The sequence below is a fragment of the Zea mays genome, chromosome 8 (genome assembly GCF_902167145.1).
Source record: "Zea mays cultivar B73 chromosome 8, Zm-B73-REFERENCE-NAM-5.0, whole genome shotgun sequence".
Taxonomy (NCBI): Eukaryota; Viridiplantae; Streptophyta; class Magnoliopsida; order Poales; family Poaceae; genus Zea; species Zea mays.
This window is the reverse complement of record NC_050103.1, coordinates 96424838-96445082: the sequence shown is the minus strand read 5'-3', so window position 1 is coordinate 96445082 and position 20245 is coordinate 96424838. Positions and strand designations below refer to the sequence as shown.

Genomic DNA, 20245 nt, shown 5'->3' with positions numbered 1-20245 from the left:
TAATAGCCTAATTCCCATCGGCATCTAGACGATAGGTATTTCTACGATTATTATTGTGCTAGTTTAGGATATTGGCAGTTCAGGTGTTGTCCTTGAGTCCGTTGGTGGCATCAAACTCCTATATTTTTGTGTATGAGTATATCTAGAAACCCTATAGTTTTATGTACAAATTCCCAATGTTGCTAATACCTGGCCAGTATGTAGGCTAGAATCTTTTTATTTTGAATGCTTATGCAGTCTACGAGCTGTTTGTGGGCAAAGACATTGTTATGTGTAAGGAGTTTTGCAAAAGGGTATGTAGCTGAACTGGTTAGATGGTATGACACAACAACACTGCATACCATTTTCGGCGGCCAGGGTTATTTTCGGCGGCTGAATCCTGGCCGCCCGCCGAAAATAAGGTTATTTTCGGCGGCCGCGAACCTTAGCCGTCGAAAATTAACGGATTTAAACGCCAGTTCTTCCTTCTCTCTTTCTCTCTTTCCTTTTCCCTCCCTCCTCTCTCCCGACGTGCGTGTCTGCGGGCATTCGCCGCGCCACCGCCGCCCCCTCCGCTCCGCCCCGGTCGTGCCGCCCGAAAATAGCCCTTATACCGTCGAAAATAAGTTATTTTCGGCGGTATAAGGCTTATTTTCGACGGTTCCTGGCCGTCGAAAATGAGTTTCGTTACTGTAGTGTGAGTAGCCATTACTCAGGTTTTGACTTTGAAATCGAGTGACAGTAAGAGCGAATTTCAGGCTAACGTTAAAAAAGGCTGCTTGCTGATTCTTTTGGTTGTGTGCATATGGGATGAACTAATATATGAGGGTGAATCATCCTCATGTAATGGGCACAGAGGACTCAAATCAGGAATAAAGATCTAATCTATACGGGTGGACCCTCATATTGCAGGGGCAGGGTAGCTTTCATGATCTTTCTCGACCAGGGTTTTGATTGAGTTTCTTCTTAATATAATACCGTGAGACCGGTCTTTCCTCTACGGGCCAAGTTTTTTTTATGTCAGCCGAGTTTTTTTTATGTGTATGGAGTTTTCTGTGCCCGTTTCTTTTTGCTCAGTTTTGTGTAAGCACAAGAGAGCTCAGTTGTAGGTGCTGGGGATTAACCGAATAGACTACTTTTTGAGACACCCAAGTTGATCAAGCGACAAGGGAGGGAACCGCTGAATCCCTTCCTGGTTCGGTGAATTTTACGACGTGTTTGGTTCACGGAATGACACCGTGAGGAGTTGTCCGATCCTGCGTTCGAATCTCGATAAGTTGTTTGGTTTGCCAAAGGGAACTAATCTGCCCGCCATGCGACTGCACTCTACGCTAGTATATTCACGACATCTACTTATTCCTCTAGAAATAGTCGGACCAACACATACCGGATACACTAATTTCAGACGGGATCACTCCTCAAACCAAATAGCCTATTAGTCCCTCGATCACCTTGTGACATACACATACGAGTAAGCTGTCACTGTGAGTTGACGACGTTGACAGCATGCCGAACAAAAACTTATGTTTAGGTGAAGGTAGATGTTCTAAAAGAATTGTTTAAGTGATGGTAGGTCGATGTATATTACTATATTAGCAGTTAGCTCCCCAAACTGGTGTCGACTAGCTAGCTGCTAGTAAAGTGTTGTACCACCAAATGACCCTTAATCGACTCAACAGTGCGGCAGATATATATATAGTAGTGAGACGGAAAACAACGTATCACTGGGGACCGACCATTGGATCATCGTCGATGACCTAGTGAATATAATCGAACGAATAGTGTGCGCGTTTGGCCGTGTTCTAATGGCAGGAGCACAGGGGTTCGGCGACCGCGTGGAGGGAGTACATGATGATGAGGAAGTAGAGGAGCAGCGAGACGAAGCCGGCGATGAGCGCCCCCATCACGTGGCCGCAGTAGGCCTGCACCTGCGCGCAGATGGGCAGCCACCCGGCGTGCTCGTTGCCGCTCTTCCCCACCTGAGAGATGGCGCCGGTGGCCGCCACGGCGCCCGTCAGAAGCATCCCTACCGTCTGCATATATATTGCGCATGCCATTGTTATCCGGTTAATTAATCTGCTCCGATCCGTTCATCAAGATGTAGTAGTAGTAGTAGTAAGGTTTGCGTATATTACCACGTCGCTTAGGAGCACTAATCTGGAGGCGGTGGTCCCCGGGCGCACGAGGACGGCCGCGAGCAGGCTGTAGGCGAAGGTCACAGCGAAAGCCACCACGAAGAAGCTGCACGCGAGATCGGTCGTCATGGACCAACAACATTGGAATCAGTTGACGACCGATCGATCCCTATGCTATGCATGCGTCTAGAGATGGCAAAACACATCGATCGTTAATTACTTACACGAATGATGGAGTGTAGGAGTACTTGGCTTCCATCTCTATGCCGAACAAGCTGGTGGTCTCGTGGCTAGTCACCATGATCACGGCTGCGGCGGCCGCGGCTCCCGCCGCGGCCAGCCTGAGGACGGCGGAGATGAGCCTGTGCAGCTTCGCCATTGTCGAGTCGAGTCGAGTCTCTGCCAGGCCACTCCCTGACCCTCAGCCAGTTTGTCTTGTGTATGTGGCCATGTTAAATATAGCTGCGCCGTACCGACCGGTTGCTTTCCAGTAGTCTTGGTGGTTCAGCAGCTCTGCGATCTGCGTGGAGGAAGACACGCCAAGATCAGAGCAGGAAGGAAACCTGGGAGCAGGTTTGCTGGTAAGCAACTTCGTCTTGACTTAATTATACCCATGCTGCAGGGGCCAGGGGCCTTTTTCTGTCTAGCATGTCAATGTCTCGGTACCATGATTTGTTGGGCAAGACGAGAAAATTCCCTTGACTTGCTATGCTCGCTCTGCTCTGCTCAACGAAGGGACGTATATAGACTAGTAGCGAGCAGATCCACTGCTGGTTTCCTTTTGGGCAAACAGAGGGAACCACCACCGCGCGCCGTTCCAGACGGTGGTACAACACAAACCGCCAGGAGGTGGTGTTGCTAGTCTGTTTCGTCCAGGCCGAGCCTGCCTGCTTAGGCTGCTCACCGATCTCGTGCAAGACATCGCTAATCTTATACGGAAGTTCAGTTTGCACGTCGGTTGATCCTGCGGCCTGCACTGCAGTCTGCAGATATATATACGGGTCATCGACTACAGGTTCAGCGCACGCGTTCTTCAGGAATATATATAGGAGTGCACCGTCCTCGAGATGGACACTGGTCGCGCGCCGTGGGCTGGCGTTGTCGCCGACGTGCTCGCCGCGGTGCGCCTCGCCGTACTGGAGGTGCCCTGGTGGCTGTCCGCGGAGGCCAAGGACTTCCTGGGCCGGTGCCAGCCTGACGCGATGCTCCGACGACCGGTCCACGGCGGGGCAGCTGCTCGAGCACCCGTTCATCGTCTCCAGTCTCCACCGGCACCTCCGACTGCTGGACGCCGCCAAGAGCAGGCTGTTGTCGCCTAAGAGCATGCGTGCCAGACATGACATTCTGGGAGTCTGACTTGGGGTTGGCGCAGAGCACCGCCAACAAGATCGGTGTGTTGGCCTACCCTGCTTCAGTGCTGCCGGACCAGGACCCCGATGAGGCCCTTGCGTCGACGGCAGCGGTGCCGGATTCGAGGAAAATGAGAGGACAAATCAGGTCGCCGAGTCTCTCGACATTGACGTCGACGGCACCGTACCCAGAATGTAGGAGAAACCGACGCTTCACCTGACCACGAGTAGCGGCATCTTCGTGACTCCGTGTGATTCACCCTGCAGTGATAGTGAAACTCGATGTAAATTGTTGCGTGACACAAACAATGCAATGGATTTCCATCTTGCGCGCGGTTCAAATATTTTTTTACAATATTCACTATTCCTTTATCATAGGCATTTTAAAAATAAAACAAATAAACTGTATATTTGGTTATACAAGTGTGAATATAGGTGTTTCACAAATGGACACATCTCTTGTTAAGTTTCGTGACATTATACTACAACTTCTCAGTTTGAGCTATATTTCTTACTTTTGTTTTTTTTTCAAAAGTATACTATTTGTTCATCTAACCGTTACAAACTTACTTCGTGCAAATATGCCCTTTTTGGATTATTTACTATTTTCTATGGTTTAAATACCTTTCCAAGACAAAAAATAAATAAATACAAAATGGTAAAAAAATAGTGAAATTTGGCATGGAGTCATATTTTAGTATTAATTGCTTAAGGTAAATAGTCATGAAGTTATACAAACGTGTGAATATATGTGCTTCATAGACGGACACGTCTCTCACTAAGTTTCGTGACATTGAACTACAACTTAACAGTTTGAGCTATATTTCTTACTTTTGTTTATTTGTTTTGCTACACCACAAGAGACTCGGGAGCCTCTCGTCCCTCTCTCGCCCGCTTGTAACCCCTACTACGAGTATCGATCAGCAATGGCGCCGGTAGCGCAAGCCGCTCATGACTAGATGTAGGATATTCCGCCCAAACTAGTATAAATCTTACGTCCACCATGCGCACATCCGGAGCCTGGAACGCGCACACAAATTTACCTGTCAGAGCGAGGTTCGAAACACCGACACAACATAATAGACTTAAAATCTAACATAACTATTAAATAGTAGTAGAAGATTAGGAAAAAATGAATATATAACTAATATATTACTAGTTTAATAGAGAAGTAAAAAGAAAAGAAAAAATAAAAGAGATTAAGGTCATATGGGCCACCAGCCTGCTATTTCTCGGCCGAGCTACCACTTCTTGACCTAACACCCTCTCCAGTCGCATCTCTCCCTTAGCCACATCCCTCATCCCTGCATCCATCAAATAGAAGAGAGGGAGCAGGGGAGTCATCGCCAGAGGAAGAGAGGGAGGAGGGGAGGTCACCAGTCACCCGCCTGAGAGAGGCAGAGGGCACGCGCGACACCACCTCTTCCTCGCACGACGTCGCTGCCTCTTCCCGCACACCGCCGCTGCCTATTTCCCTCGCCATCTCCATTTCCTACCCTCATGATACTCTTGTGGCAAGGCGATAGGACGCCTTGCCCCCTCTTGGCCATCTTACCACTTAGGCGTTGCTTTAGTGACGCCTAAGCGACACTCTGATAACTATGGGTTCACATTGAACCTAGATCTCACCTCTGGGAGGGACTCTGTCAGGGAGGAGAGATCGTAGGCTTGCTTTGGGATGGGCAGGCCATCAAAGCTCCTCTAGGTGACGTAGAGTTGAAGAGAGGTGAAGATTGAGATTGGAGAACTACAACTAGAGCTACACTATGTCTACTCCTAAGGCATGATAATGTAGATAGATTCGTTTGATTGGAGTGTGTGTGTTCTCAATCGGCCATACCCCTTCTTATATATGGGGAGAGGTCTGGACCGGTTTCTAGGAGAGACCCAACAAATTTCCACGGATAGGTTAGGACAACCACACACGGGATAAGGACTCTAGCCTGAACTAATATGATCGCGAACGGTCAGGGCTACACTAACGGACCGTTTGGGCTACAAGGCCGGACCGTCCGATCGTACATGTTGGTCACTTGTTCTCAAATGCTTTGAATCAAGAACAAGGCAACACAATTGTTAAGTATTAGGGACCTTCGTCTTCCGAAGCATTATCTCCTCATGGACATAATGATCATCAGACGAAGGTCGTGAAGGACATGCCTTCACCATCTTATAGATAAACAAGAATGCAAAGGGACGAAGACAATAAGTATATCTCATTGATTCATTCATATTTGCATTCCATAAAACATGTATGAATATCAACATAATTTGTATTACATTGATACCTTCGGCTTGCTCGAAGGTGTTGATGCGAGAGAGATTACAAATCAGCGTAAACAGTACGGTGCTACTGTTCATCTATTTATAGGCACGAGACGCAGCCCAGGTAAAAGTACATTTATGTCCCCAATACTCACTTATGATCGTAATACAATTCATTAAGGGCTAAGTATTCTTTTTCCCCTTTGGTCAGCATCATCATCATACTTCATCTCCATTACGAGTTGAAGTTGTCAATCTGGTGATAGCTTCAGCGTTTATTCTTATCATCCTTAGATCATATCTTCATCTCGTATGCCTTCATCATGAGGAAAAGACTTGCATCTTAAAGACGAAGCTCACTGTAATGGCTTATGCTGAAAACAAATGGTTAATTATGTTTTTGAGGACCTTCGGAAGAGGAAGGCCCCCAATAGTCCAGGTGCCAAATTTGGTGTTGAACACATGCCCCTACCTTTTAGTGGAGGTAACGAACCAAAAGCACTTGTCCTACCAGCATCTTTAGGAAACAATAGATTCCACAAATTGCCTTATTCCCAAAATAAGAACTTTGGCCTGATGCAAGTCACAAACTCTTTTGATCAAACAATATAGCCATTTAATAGAACTCTAATTAACAATGACCGATTTGGATTGCATCCACTTCGACCATGTCTATGTGACCAACATGTCAAAAGTTATAAAATTGTGGTGCCCCTAGCCCGAATAAGCAAACAGATTGGGCAAGTAATATAGATTCATTGTCGTACTATCCCACACTTGAGTAAGACAACACATCAGCGATGGGTAGACTGGAAAATACCACAACATCCATGGAGGCTGATGAGCAGGCGACATTGATTGCACCACTTTTCGAGCTAATTTAATTGGCCTTTGCCTCTGTAGAGATAGGTCACCTCTTTCTCGTAGTTGACTTCGATTGTTTTATTCACTGGTTGTGCGGAACAACCTTCTTCCTCATATTTCTAGTAAGAAGTCGCTCTAAAGTTGGGCTGACACTGTTGAGCCAACTAGATGGCTTGGAGGTGTTTTGCTTCCAAGTATCTATTTCGGGACGTCGATGCCCGAAGGTCCTAGGATGATGATGTCTCTGGCCTGTCTAGCTTTGGTAGCTGGACTGTCGGGTAACCGCGGGTTAAGAGACCTTGATCAAATATCTGACAGTGCTTGCCCTCGAGTGCTTTCGGTCATATTAGTGGTTCTAGTCAAATATCCGATAGATTCTTTCTTGTCCAAAGCCTTCTGAGCAGTCACTCCACGTCATTGATTCAGCGTGTGAGGATCACCAATGATTATGCTCTTGCCCTTGCCTTTATTGGCCATTCTCGGACAATTTAGGACCTTCTTACCGTTCATGTCAAGTGTATTGGTGGTGAACGACTGTTTATCAATTATCATTTCTTGAAAAAACAATCGGTCTTCATTTGTAGCCAATTATATCTACCTGATGGAAAGCATTGCAATCATTGGTGGCATGAGAAAAGAAGTTTTGCCATTTACAATAAGCACACCTTTTAAATTCATCCGTCACGGGAATTGTGTGAGACAGCTTAATGTTGCCGCTCTTAAGTAATTCATCAAATATCTTTTCACACTTAGCAACATTGAATGTGAACTTAACTTCTCCTTGTCGATTCTTTTCAACTGGTTGCTGGGAAGAGAAAGCGGAGAGTTTCGCCTCAGCATGCCAAATAGGCTATGCGACATATAGCTTTTTTGGCTCGTCATCTGAGCTACTACTGTCGCGTCACTCATCATGACAAGACAACTCTTTGCTCTAGCTTTCACAAGCCAAAGTACGCTGATGTAATTGACTTAGCGAAAAGAACTCAGTGCCATCTAGTTTTTCTTTCAAATATGAATGCAACTCATTAAATGCTAATCACGCTAGCTATTTATCGGCCACATGGATTTGAAAGCATCAGTTTCTAGTATCCCAAAATCTCCGAATATAATCATTAACTAATCCATCGTCCCCTTGTTGGAGTGATGCTAGATCAACTAAATCTAACTCGTAATTCCTAGAGAAAAAGTGTTCATAAGACTTATGTATGCTCTAGGTCATTTCAGGAATTAATTGAGTTAGGAGGCAAGACAACATACAAAGTGAATGCAGTGCCAGTAAGAGATAATAGAACACGCGAATACAAAAATCTTCTATGTTGACCAATTTCCCTAATTGTGCTAGGAATTAGCCCACATATTCGCGAGTGCAGATTATGCCAGAGAAATATAGCCATGCAGAAACATCGATAAGGCAGAAGTCGTAACATAAATCGATTATATGACAAATATTATCTAGACAGATATTGTTCTTCCTTGTCCAATATGGTGCATTCAAGGCAACAAATTGTGTCTATGAAGAGAGACATCTCCCTGAACTGGTTAAAATCCTCTAAATGAGATACACCATGAACTTCTGTAGCTTGTCTCTTTTCAGGAAAAACTACATGCTTCTGCTTTTCCATACTTTTATTCTCATTCTTAGAAAGGATTCGTTCAACATAGAAGACATATGCAGCACGATTAGCAAGGATCAACGGGTCATCTTTATAACCTAAATATATCTTAAATAAATTAAATTAATTGAGAAGTAAACACAGAAAGGGAGAGAGGAGAGACAATATATAACTATCTTAAGCAACCTCATTTGAGGAAATAGAGCCAACAACCTAGCTACTCTCCTCTCTAACACATGGTGAAACCCTAGATCTAAAAATGGCTAAAATTGAGCAAGAATGAACAAAAATAGGTAATAGAAACATAAACTCACCTTTTTCATAGCAACTAATAAACAAAAAAAATTTAATTACCAAATCTATCTTCCTCTCTCCATACAAACACCCCTAGCTCATGAAAGGTAAATACAAAGTGCATAATTAAAACAAGATGAACAATAAATGGATAGATTAAAGACAAAAACCAAAGTAACATAATTAAAGACATAAACACACACTACTAGAGATATGCTTATTTAAGACGCACATTTTAAGACGTATATCAATGCATTTTATAGAACCGTCTTTTATCATATGGTGATGAGTAACTTAAGACAGTTTGTTGGAGATCCGTCTTTAATAAACAAGTGTTTTGAGACAGTTACATAGTAAGAAATGTCTTATATTGATTTAAGACGAATTATTATTGAAAACCGTCTCAAATCAATAAACCTTTTGAGTCATTAAGATTGCAAGAATTGTCTTAGATTTTGGTTGGTATATTAGACACTTTTGTATATGAAACCATCTCAAATAAAGATATTATTTGAGTCGTTTAGACAATAAAAATTGTCTTAGATGTTAGTGGGTATACTAGACACTTCTAAATATGAAACTTTCTTCATATGATATTTCTAATTAGACATATTGTGAAAAATGTAGTAAATAATGAATTCAACTTAGTTTGATGATATATCTCTTCAGGTTTTTTAAAACCTGAACCCTCCTCCCTCCACGTTAACGTTTGGCGCGTACGACGACACCACATCGTGCTGACGTGTGAAAAATTATTTATCATTTTCTTTTTGTGTCTTCAATTTCTCTCCTGACCACGAGCCCTCACTAGAGATTGCCCCTCGACCCGATTCGGTTTGGACCCAACTTCCCTCCCTAATTCGTCTGCCACATGGCAGCTCCCAAACCCTAACGCGTGGGTCCCTCCTCCCCTATGCTCCCGCATTGTCGCCGGTCCTACTGGTCGCGGCTCACCCATACTCTCGCGCACCTGAACCCTAAGCATCCTCCTCACCGCTGGTGATTGCTGCCATGAGCCTCTACGAAGGGCATGCTACGAACACAGCCTCCTACCACGACCACATAGGGATGACAATTTTACCCGTGAGTTTGAATATCCGTCAGATATTTGATCCATTAGATTTAAATTCAGCTATATAATTTGACCCACGGGTCTCGTTCGTATCTGACACATCTTAAATTCGGATCAGGTACAGATTGTATCTCTACATTGTACATCCGAAATTAACGATTTCAGGTTTTCAGCTCACCGGTTGCAGCTAGCCGCCTAGTGGAGTAGTGGTGTCTAACCCTAGTCCACTACTCCACTTGAGTTACTCCCCTCCCTGGATCCCTCAACGACATGACTCCTCTTGGTTGGGCGGCTGGCAGGCGACGACCGTGACCTAGACAACCACGCCCCACACGGTCATGCTAGCCCGCCGTCGGCATCCACCGGCCACCATGCCCTATGTCAGCGAGAGGGCCAGTAACGACCTTGGCACGGCGGCACCCTGCGGGCATCACCAGCGTCGACTACCACCACGGCATCACCGGCACTCTGATCAGGCATATGCGTGTGAGTCTCAAGCCCCTTGTTGATACTCTCTCGTCCCAACAGTCCTGTCCCAAGCAAAATTTATCTCCTCTTCTTCCGCCCAGGTGAGTCTCCAGCCCCATGTGATGTGCTAACGATCGGGTATTGAGCGTGCCAAGCGGCGATGCGCGTGTCTAGGGCTCACACTCGTTTTCATGGGTTGGTAAGGTCGTCTAATTCGGAGGTGGTCGAGGGATTGGTTGGCGTCATCCTGGATTTGAGTCACATTTTGCCGGGAGCTCTATCCTCTCTGTTTCTCTTCCTATCTAGTCTATGATTGATTCGACATGTTTTTTGGGACAAGTTAGAGTAGTCTTCAGTGCAGGTTACTGCATTTTTCAATATATTGTTCTATGCTGCAATTTGAGTGGAGTTTTTGGTGCTTCTAGGTCAATCGGTGTGTTTGTTCAAAGGCGATGTTGCTTGTATCGACAGTGAAAAGATCTGTTTCAATCATGATAAGTTTATCACATTCACTAACAAAGGTACCATGTAAAAAAGACCACCACAAAAAAATATTGAAATGTTAAGATTAAGATTGAATCAGAACGATACATGCACTATTTCCTCTTCCTTATGGACTTCATCTTTAGAGAAAGAAACATACTCTTCAGCTTCAAGATCATATTCTGTAGGAAAAGAATTATATCTACCAACTCTTTTCACATGGATTTTTAAAACTTGTAGTGTTTAAAGAACGAGAAATGGATTTGCTTGTTTCTAATTCATTTTACTTGCTGGATATCGATATGCACATGCACTTTCAGGTAAATTCACTCCTACTTTACATCCTTTTTTTTCCTTGCAACCATTGTCTCAGATAGATAACCTTCTGCAGTTAGCTTATAATCAGGGGGACAAATGAGGATGATGCCAACTCTCCTCCATGTATGTTGACGTCACATGTCTGTCCAATAATCTTGATTTCATTTTGCTTCACTTATCTATGGATCCTTGGTTCTGTACTACAATTCTAAAACCTGTTTTGGAGTTGGATCATTTAGTTGTATTCCCAAAGAGCTTTTTACTTAAGTATCTAGAATGTGAGAGAACTTAGTTTTGTTCACAATAAAGCTGCCATTATATCCTTATTTATCAAAGAAACTTGGAGACATAATGGAAATGATGTTTGGTGGGCGTTATGTAATTATGGTGATGGCTGTTTTTTCAATCTACAGAGGATTAATATACAATGAATTTTCTTTATTCTATTTGGCCTTTTCGGTAAATTGACATGATGGCGTGGAGAGTGGCAGAGAATCCTCATCGTTGTACTGACGGTACGATATACAACAGGTATGTACTGTCTTTGATTGTGCTTTCGTTTAAAAGGTAGTTTTGTCAGTTCACATTACCCTGCACCACTCTGATGAAAATTGTTCTAATTAATTTGTGTTACTCTTCTTTAAGTGATGGCAATTGCTTTGCTCAAGATAGTCACATAGCAGTAGTTGACCATTCAAGTGCTCAGGTGTCTTTCTCTTTGTGGCTTACGGGCTATCATCAGCACAACACCTTATTCATCTCCTATCTTCTGTTTTAAACTACATTATGTAAACAGTGCAAAATAGTGTTTTGCACGGCCATATGCATTGTCTGCTGGTCATAGCCTTAGGCATGTTAGTGACCATCATCATGTCTCAAAGTGTACAAAAATCGAGCTTACCACTCATCAAGTTGAAGTGTCCCACAACTGCCTTTTGCTTGCTATAACTTATTCCCACTACAACACTTATGGCCTGCTATAACTTACCACTCATCAAGTTGAAGTATCTTCACAGTTGAAATTGATAATATAACTAGTGATTGACAGATTGAACAATTAAAATTTTGCGGTAAAAAAACTGTGCCGTCACGCACTTACATGTGGTTGCATGTCCTCTAGTCAAGAACAGCTGAGAGCATGTGAGTTTGATTTCTTAGTTGTGCATTCTGTTCGACTAGCCCGCTGGTGTCTTCAAAAGAAAGTGCAGAAAATATATCTGTGTTAGTGCACAAAATATGCATAGTAAACATAATTTATATAGTTGTTTGGTCCTGTCAACATCGCACACATTGTAAGGAATTATGATAATATTCCCTTGCAGTGCCTGGATAGTTCATTGTTTTTTTACTACGGAATGAAGTTAGCCAAACTAAATTTGTGATCACCGCCTCGATGTAGTTCATCCTGTTTGATTTTGTTACCTATACTTTATCTGTGACTAGCCATGTGAACATGTACTGGCTTGGTTTCTAATGTCCATCTTCCCATCCCTGTTTTTCCCTCCTGATGTAGTTCATCCTGTTTGATTTTGTTACCTGTACTTTATCTGTGACTGGCCATGTGAACATGTACTGGCTTGGTTTCTAATGTCCACTTTCCCATCCCTGTTTTCCCCTCCTTCAGGACTTCTTCAGTGATCTTTTGGTACATCGCTGCTGATACAAACAGCCTACCCAGACTGCTTTTGTGAAGCTATGTGCGTACCTATATTGCTTCTTGAGGCTGACTCATGTGATTGGTGGTGTTTGGAAGATACATTAAAGTTTAATTCGACAAATGTCTTTTGCTTAGGGCTCCTAGCTTGGTGTTTCTTGTTCTGTGATACTTGTGCATGCGAAGTAGGTGAACTGCTACTTAAATGGTACATATTTAGCTTAATTACTTACTGGTGGCATTGCAGATTATATGTTTCTATCTTAAAGATACATTAGTAGGCTGTAGTACTCACACTGCTTCTGTTCTCATCTGTTCACACACTGCAACTGTTCACAGCCTGATTCAGAGGCATGCATGAGGTTGTAGTAGGCGAGACCACCCAAAAGCACTCCCAACGCCTGACCACAAGAGCTAGCAGATAGCAGTCCTACTGTTGGCAATCCAATAATCACATACGAAGTTTTCCTTGAAATTTTTTGAGTCTTGAATTGACTTCTTCCTTAATTTATAGTTTCAACTCAAAACGAATACACTATTTTTTGTTGAACCACATTTTTCCTCTGCTCAGTTTGGCATCATTATTGTATCATAATTAATCCATTCTGGTAAACTGACTCTAGAAAATTTTCTTGAATGGTTTCCTATCTTTTACAGTCTAAGCTACATTATGTGCATGGAATTTTGCAATATACCTTCTGTTTCTTGCTCACATGATTGATGTGATTTTGAATTCATTTAGCACATTGCTTTCTGAGAAGCCATTTGCAGTGCAAGGATGAAACTTGGTCAGAGTGTTTACCATATGGATTGGCAGGTATCTTTCAGCTTCTTACATATTAAAGGTTGTATTGTACTTTTCTGAGCTAATCTGCCTCTATTGGCATCGACAATTTACTTCTGTAGCCCCAAACAAAGCTCTGGATTGTCCTATTCCCATGACAAGGTTGTGCTCTTCTCCTGCAGTGAAACCAAAAAAGAAGGCGCACTACTGTTCTTCCATATTCATGTCAATGCAACAACAGGTACAAGTAGTCTTCTTGGGAGCTACCCAGTAGTTGAGTGAGAAATTGATAAGCTATTCTAAATTAAATGTAAATATGCATTTCTGACCATAGTATGAAGTTGAAAGGTGTTTCTGTTCCTTTCCTGTGTATAAGATAAACATTTTTTCTAACCCTTCTTCCTTAGGTCGCTTAAATTGAAATTGATGTCTACAAAGTGCTTCCCATTTCATTATTAGATTACTGATATAGCTATGCCTGGTGAGTGGAGATAAGTGGAGGTGGCACTACCAATTCCTTGATGTACCAGGAATGTTTGGATTGTTGTATTCTGACATTGTTTGGTTCAACATATTCAAGGTATGTTCCAAGGCTATCTTAGAAAAAATTCCTGCAAATATTTCATTTTGATTCATCTTGTTGCCCTTTTTGTTTTCGGTTTGGACCATACTGTGATTTCTTTGAACAATTAGTCACTCTCTTAGTCTCCCAACCACATCTCTCTCGGTCTTGCTTCTTGCCTGTTCCTAATTTTGGCCATTATATATTTATAGTGTGATGATGATTTGTTCTCTTCTTTTCCATGTATAAGACTCATGTGTTCTTTGTTCTCTCTATGTAGTTGGAGTGTCAGGTCTCCAACAATTAAACTAAATGGAGGAGTGGAGCTTCATGTTGGGGATGATGCATGCACCTTTCAAGTTTCAGAATGTTGTGGTCAACTGCAACTTGTGGCCGTTGAACCCATTCTACTTACTTTTAGATTTAAGTTATAGGATATTTAAAAATGTTTGATCTTCAATACTTGTTTTGGATATTTTATGCTACAATTATATATAGGATATTTAAACATGGTGTCTTTTAGAGGTTTCAGTTTGTCCATTCAAGTAGCTAGCTATGGCCTTTTATCAACAACATGCCAAAACCAGTCTCAGCCTCCTGTTTTGTGATGCCTCTAAACCTGTAACATTGATGACAGTGATTAGTAATGATGCTGATGAATGCTATTTTTTCATTAAGGTACAGCAGGCCAGCAGACACCAGGCAGTAAGGTGATGTATGAGTCATTTGTATCTGCCGCGTTTTACCTGTATACATGAGATACCTACCCTACCCTGGTCCTTCTCGTGTACATCGAGGAGCTCCACTTTGGCAGTCTGTGCTACTATGCTTCTTTCACTCCTGAAACTAAGCTTGCAGATGCAGGCAATGCGGTCGCTCGCCGGAGTCCTTATCCAATCGGCGAAGGCACTGAACTCGCGAAGCCGTTGGGATCTGCAAGCAAGTTCATGTTCATGCACATCGTGTTGGATGAAGTTAGTACAGCCTGCAAGATACGGAATCTGTGTAAGCAAGAGCATTCATACCTTGTTAGCTTCCTTCTCTCTCTCTCAAGATCTATCTAGAGACCAACAAGATCATGGACTTCTTCAAGTTTGACGTCGGCAACGTGGTCATGGTGACCGGCGGGAGGAACACCGGGCATGTAGGAGTGATCAAGAACTGGGAGAAGCACAAGGGCAGCTTCGAGGTCATCGACGTGCTGCTTGGAGCTTTTTGCATGCTATGTCTAGTTTTCTCCTATTTGTTGTACAGGAAAACATAGAATGGAATTCAAATTTGGTGGTCGCAAAAGTGTGGAGACTTGAATTCATATAAAGTTAGGCTTAACATTAGTGCAAACAGTTGTATTTTAGTTTATATTTAGAGTACACTTATGTATGCCTTGTTTGACAATGCTTATTTATGATATATTGAATGGTACTTATTTATATTATATTAATTATAATTGTCGGGGACCATAATTAGGGGTACCCTCAAGGCTCCTAATTCTCAGCTGGTAACCCCCATCAGCACAAAGCTGCAAAGGCCTGATGGGTGCGACTAAGTCAGGGATCGGTCCATTCGAGGGACTCGATCACACTTCGCCCGAGCCCAGCCTCGGGCAAGGGTAGCCGACCCCGGAGGATCTCCGTCTCGCCCGAGACCCCCCTCCAGCGACGAACGTACTTCCGGCTCGCCCGAGGCCCAGTCTTCGCCAAGAAGCAACCCTGGCCAAATCGCCACGCCAACCGACCAAATCGCAGGGGCATTTAATGCAAAGGTGGCCGGACACCTTTATCCTGACACACGTCCTCCAGTCGACAGAGCCGAAGTGACCGCAGTCACTTCGCCGCTCCACTGACCAGCCTGACAGAAGGACAGCGCCGCCTGCGCCACTCCGACTGCTGTGCCACTCGACAGAGTGAGGCTGACAGGCAGCCAAGCCCGGCCTCAGGCACCATAGGAAACTCCGCTTCGCCCGACCCAGGGCTCGGACTCGGGCTCAGCCCCGGAAGACGGTGAACTCCGCTCCGCCCGACCCAGGGCTCAGACTCGGGCTCAGCCCCGGAAGACGGCGAACTCCGCTCCACCCGACCCAAGGCTCGGACTCGGGCTCAGCCCCGGAAGACAGCGAACTCCGCTCCGCCCGACCCAGGGCTCGGACTCGGGCTCAGCCCCTGAAGACGACGAACTCCACTTCGCCCGACCCCAGGGCTCGGACTCAGCCCTGGCCTCAGCCGACGGTCTCCGCCTCGCCCGACCCAGGGGCTCGGACTCGACCTCAGCCACGGAAGACAGACTCGACCTCGACCTCGGAGGAGCCTCCACATCGCCCAACCTAGGGCACGGACCGACCACGTCAACAGGAGGCGCCATCATTACCCTACCCCAAGCTGACTCAGGCTACGGGAAACAAGACCGGCGTCCCATCTGAATCGCTCCGCCAGACAAGCAATGATGGCGCCCCGCACGCTCTATGACGACGGCGGCTCTCAGCCCCCTTACGGAAGCAAGAGGACGTCAGCAAGGACTCGACAGCTCCGACAGCTGTCCTTCCGCCGGGCTCCAGCGATCCTCCGACGGCCACGACACCACACGAACCGGGTGCCAAAACCTCTCCGGCTGCCACGATGGCATGTACTTAGGGCGCTAGCTCTCCTCCGCTAGACACGTTAGCACTCTGCTACACCCCCATTGTACACCTGGATCCTCTCCTTGCGCCTATAAAAGGAAGGACTAGGGCCCTCTTAGAGAGGGTTGGCCGCGCGGGGAAGGAGGACGGGACTGGCGCTCGTGTGAGGCCGCTCGCTCCCCCTCCCGCGTGGATGCTTGTAACCCCCTACTGCAAGCGCACCCGACCTGGGCGCGGGACAAACACGAAGGCCGCAGGATTTCCACCTCTCACGCCTCTCTCCGGCTGCCTTCCCCCCCCCTTCGCGCTCCGTCTCGCGCCGACCCATCTGGGCTGGGGCACGCGGCGACATTTCACTCGTCGGTCCAGGGACCCCCCCGGTCTCGAAACGCCGACAGTTGGCGCGCCAGGTAGGGGCCTGCTGCGTGTTGACGAACAGCTTCCCGTCAAGCTCCAGATGGGCAGTCTCCAGCAACATTTCCAGCCCAGGACAGTGCTCCGTTTCGGGAGTCTTGAGTTCATGTCCCTCGACGGCAGCTACGACATGATACTCCTTCCCCCGCCGTGCGACAACGACAATGGTGGCCGACAGCCCGCCCGCCGGCGGCGGAATCGACGACGTCTTCCCCGCGTGGTGGAAGAACAACATTCGAGCTCACCCCGCCCTCTCCCCCGCCGACGAAGGAGGAGGCGGGGCAACCAAGGCCAAGCAGGAGGCGGCACCTAACCGGCTGTCGAGCAAGTCGACAGCGCCGGCGCCCCAACGGGGGGCGCGTCGGGCATCGACCTCTCGTTTGAGACTAAGACGAGCGCCGTCTCCCCGCAACACGCCAATTCCAAGCAAACGGATGACGCCAGCACGCTCGCAAAAGGCTTGCTGGGTGTCACCCTCGTACCTAAGACGACGGTGCAGTCAGTCCCTGACGTGACTTCATCACCGCCCGTCGACCAAGAGGTACCGACCGATTCCCATCTCACGCCTCTTGGATTCGGCCTCGACCCGCCAAGCGGCTTCGCTTTGGCGGACGCCCGCGTAGAGGCGAGTCCAAACCCTCTAGGGTTTCGTATGCGGTCACCCTGGGACCGGCTGACGGACGTCTCGACCTACGGGCCCTCTGGGTCCGAGGAAGATGACGTGCCCGACTTCTGTTGGGATTTCTCCGGACTTGGTAACCCCAGTGCCATGCGGGACTTCATGACCGCATGCGACTACTGCCTTTCCGACTCTTCCGACGGTAGCCGCAGCCTCGGCGACGAGGACTGCGACCCAAGTCGTGAATGTTTCCACGTCGATCTAGGAGGTCCCTCCGAAGGCAACCATCTTGGTATGCCGGAGAACGGTGATCTCCCTAGGCCTGTGCCTCGCGTTGACATCCTACGGGAGCTAGCAGTGGTCCCCGTTCAGGCGGGGGGTCATGACCCACAGCTCGAGCAAATCCGCGGGGTGCAGGCCAGGCTCGACGAGGGAGCAGGAACACTTGAGCCGATCCGCCGGGACGTCGGGCAGGAATGGGCGGGCCAACCTCCGGCCGGAGAAGTGCGTCATCTACCCCAGGGTTTCCAGCACCGCATCGCCGACGATGTCAGGGTGAGGCCGCCACCCGCTTCCAGTGGAGTCGGCCAGAACCTGGCTGCAGCGGTAATGCTTCTCCGCGCGATGCCGGAGCCATCAACCACCGAGGGGCGGCGAATCCAGGGAGAGCTCAAGAATCTCCTGGAGGGCGCCGCGGTCCGACGGGCCGAAAGCTCCGCCTCCCGAAGGCAGGGGTACCCCTCGGAACATCGCGCCGCGACTTCCCGATTCATGCGGAAGCCTCGGTCCACACCGGGCGCACGCGCAACACGGCGCCTGCGGCCCCGGGACGCCTCGGCAACGAGCACCATCACCGCGACCGTCGGGCCCACCTCGACGAGAGGGTGCGCCGAGGCTACCACCCCAGGCGTGGGGGACGCTACGACAGCGGGGAGGATCGAAGTCCCTCGCCCGAACCACCCGGTCCGCAGGCTTTCAGCCGCGCCATACGACGGGCGTCGTTCCCGACCCGGTTCCGAACCTCGACTACTATCACAAAGTACTCGGGGGAGACAAGGCCGGAACTGTGGCTCGCGGACTACCGGCTGGCCTACCAACTGGGTGGAACGGACGATGACAACCTCATCATCCGCAACCTCCCCCTATTCCTCTCCGACACCGCTTGCGCCTGGTTGGAGCACCTGCCTCCGGGGCAGATCTCCAACTGGGACGACCTGGTCCAAGCCTTCGCCGGCAATTTCCAGGGCACATACGTGCGCCCTGGGAACTCCTGGGACCTCCGAAGCTGCCGACAGCTGCCAGGAGAGTCTCTCCGGGACTACATCCGGCGATTCTCAAAGCAGCGCACCGAGCTGCCCAACATCACCGATTCGGATGTCGTCGGCGCGTTCCTCGCCGGCACCACTTGTCGCGACCTGGTCAGCAAGCTGGGTCGGAAGACCCACACCAGGGCGAGCGAGCTGATGGACATCGCCACCAAGTTCGCCTCTGGCCAGGAGGCGGTTGAGGCTATCTTCCGGAAGGACAAGCAGCCCCAGGGCCGCCCACCGGAAGATGCCCCCGAGGCATCAACTCAGCGCGGCGCCAAGAAGAAGGGCAAGAAGAAGTCGCAAGCGAAACGCGACGCCGCCGACGCGGACCTTGTTGCCGCCGCCGAGTACAAGAACCCTCGAAAACCCCCCGGAGGTGCCAACCTCTTCGACTAAATGCTCAAGGAGCCGTGCCCCTATCATCAGGGGCCCGTCAAGCACACCCTTGAGGAGTGCGCCATGCTTCGGCGCCACTTCCACAGGGCCAGGCCACCCGCGGAGGGTGGCAGGGCTCGCGACGACGACAAGAAGGAAGATCACCAGGCAGGAGAGTTCCCCGAGGTCCGCGACTGCTTCATGATATACGGTGGGCAAGCGGCGAACGCCTCGGCTCGGCACCGCAAGCAAGAGCGTCGGGAGGTCTGTTCGGTGAAGGTGGCGGCGCCAGTCTACCTAGACTGGTCCGACAAGCCCATCACCTTCGACCAAGCCGACCACCCCGACCACGTGCCGAGCCCGGGGAAATACCCGCTCGTTGTCGACCCCATCATCGGCGACGTCAGACTCACCAAGGTCCTCATGGACGGAGGCAGCAGCCTCAACATCATCTACGCCGAGACCCTAGGGCTCCTGCGTGTTGATCTGTCCTCGCTCCGGGCAGGCGCTGCGCCTTTCCACGGGATCATCCCCAGGAAGTGCGTCCAGCCCCTCGGACAACTCGACCTTCCCGTTTGCTTCGGAGCACCCTCCAACTTCCGAAGGGAGACCCTCACGTTCGAGGTGGTCGGGTTCCGAGGAACCTACCATGCAGTATTGGGGAGGCCATGCTACGCGAAGTTCATGGCCGTCCCCAACTACACCTACCACAAGCTCAAGATGTCGGGCCCCAACGGGGTCATCACCGTCGGCCCCACGTACCGACACGCGTTCGAATGCGACGTCGAGTGCGTGGAGTATGCCGAGGCCCACCCCGAATCTGAGGCCCTCATCGCTGACCTAGAGAGCCTCTCTAAGGAGGTGCCAGACGTGAAGCGCCACACCGGCAACTTCGAGCCAGCGGAGACGGTTAAGTCCATCCCCCTCGACCCCAGCAGCGACGCCTCCAAGCAGATTCGGATCGGCTCCGAGCTCGATCCCAAATAGGAAGCAGTGCTCGTCGACTTTCTCCGCGCGAACGCTGACGTTTTCGCGTGGAGTCCCTCGGACATGCCCGGCATACCGAGGGATGT

The 20245-nt window shown here is 48.2% G+C and overlaps 1 protein-coding gene across 1 annotated transcript; it reads right to left on the bottom strand.

The window, feature by feature from the left end:
• Positions 1-1646: 1646 nt before the first annotated feature.
• Positions 1647-2533, bottom strand: LOC100281882 (plant integral membrane protein TIGR01569 containing protein). The gene is made up of 3 exons (NM_001369283.1): positions 2339-2533; positions 2115-2220; positions 1647-2012 (listed from the first exon to the last, which is right to left on the bottom strand). Exons 1-3 carry the CDS (start codon positions 2491-2493, stop codon positions 1782-1784), a joined length of 492 nt encoding a protein of 163 aa, NP_001356212.1. The 5' UTR covers positions 2494-2533; the 3' UTR covers positions 1647-1781.
• Positions 2534-20245: the final 17712 nt, after the last annotated feature.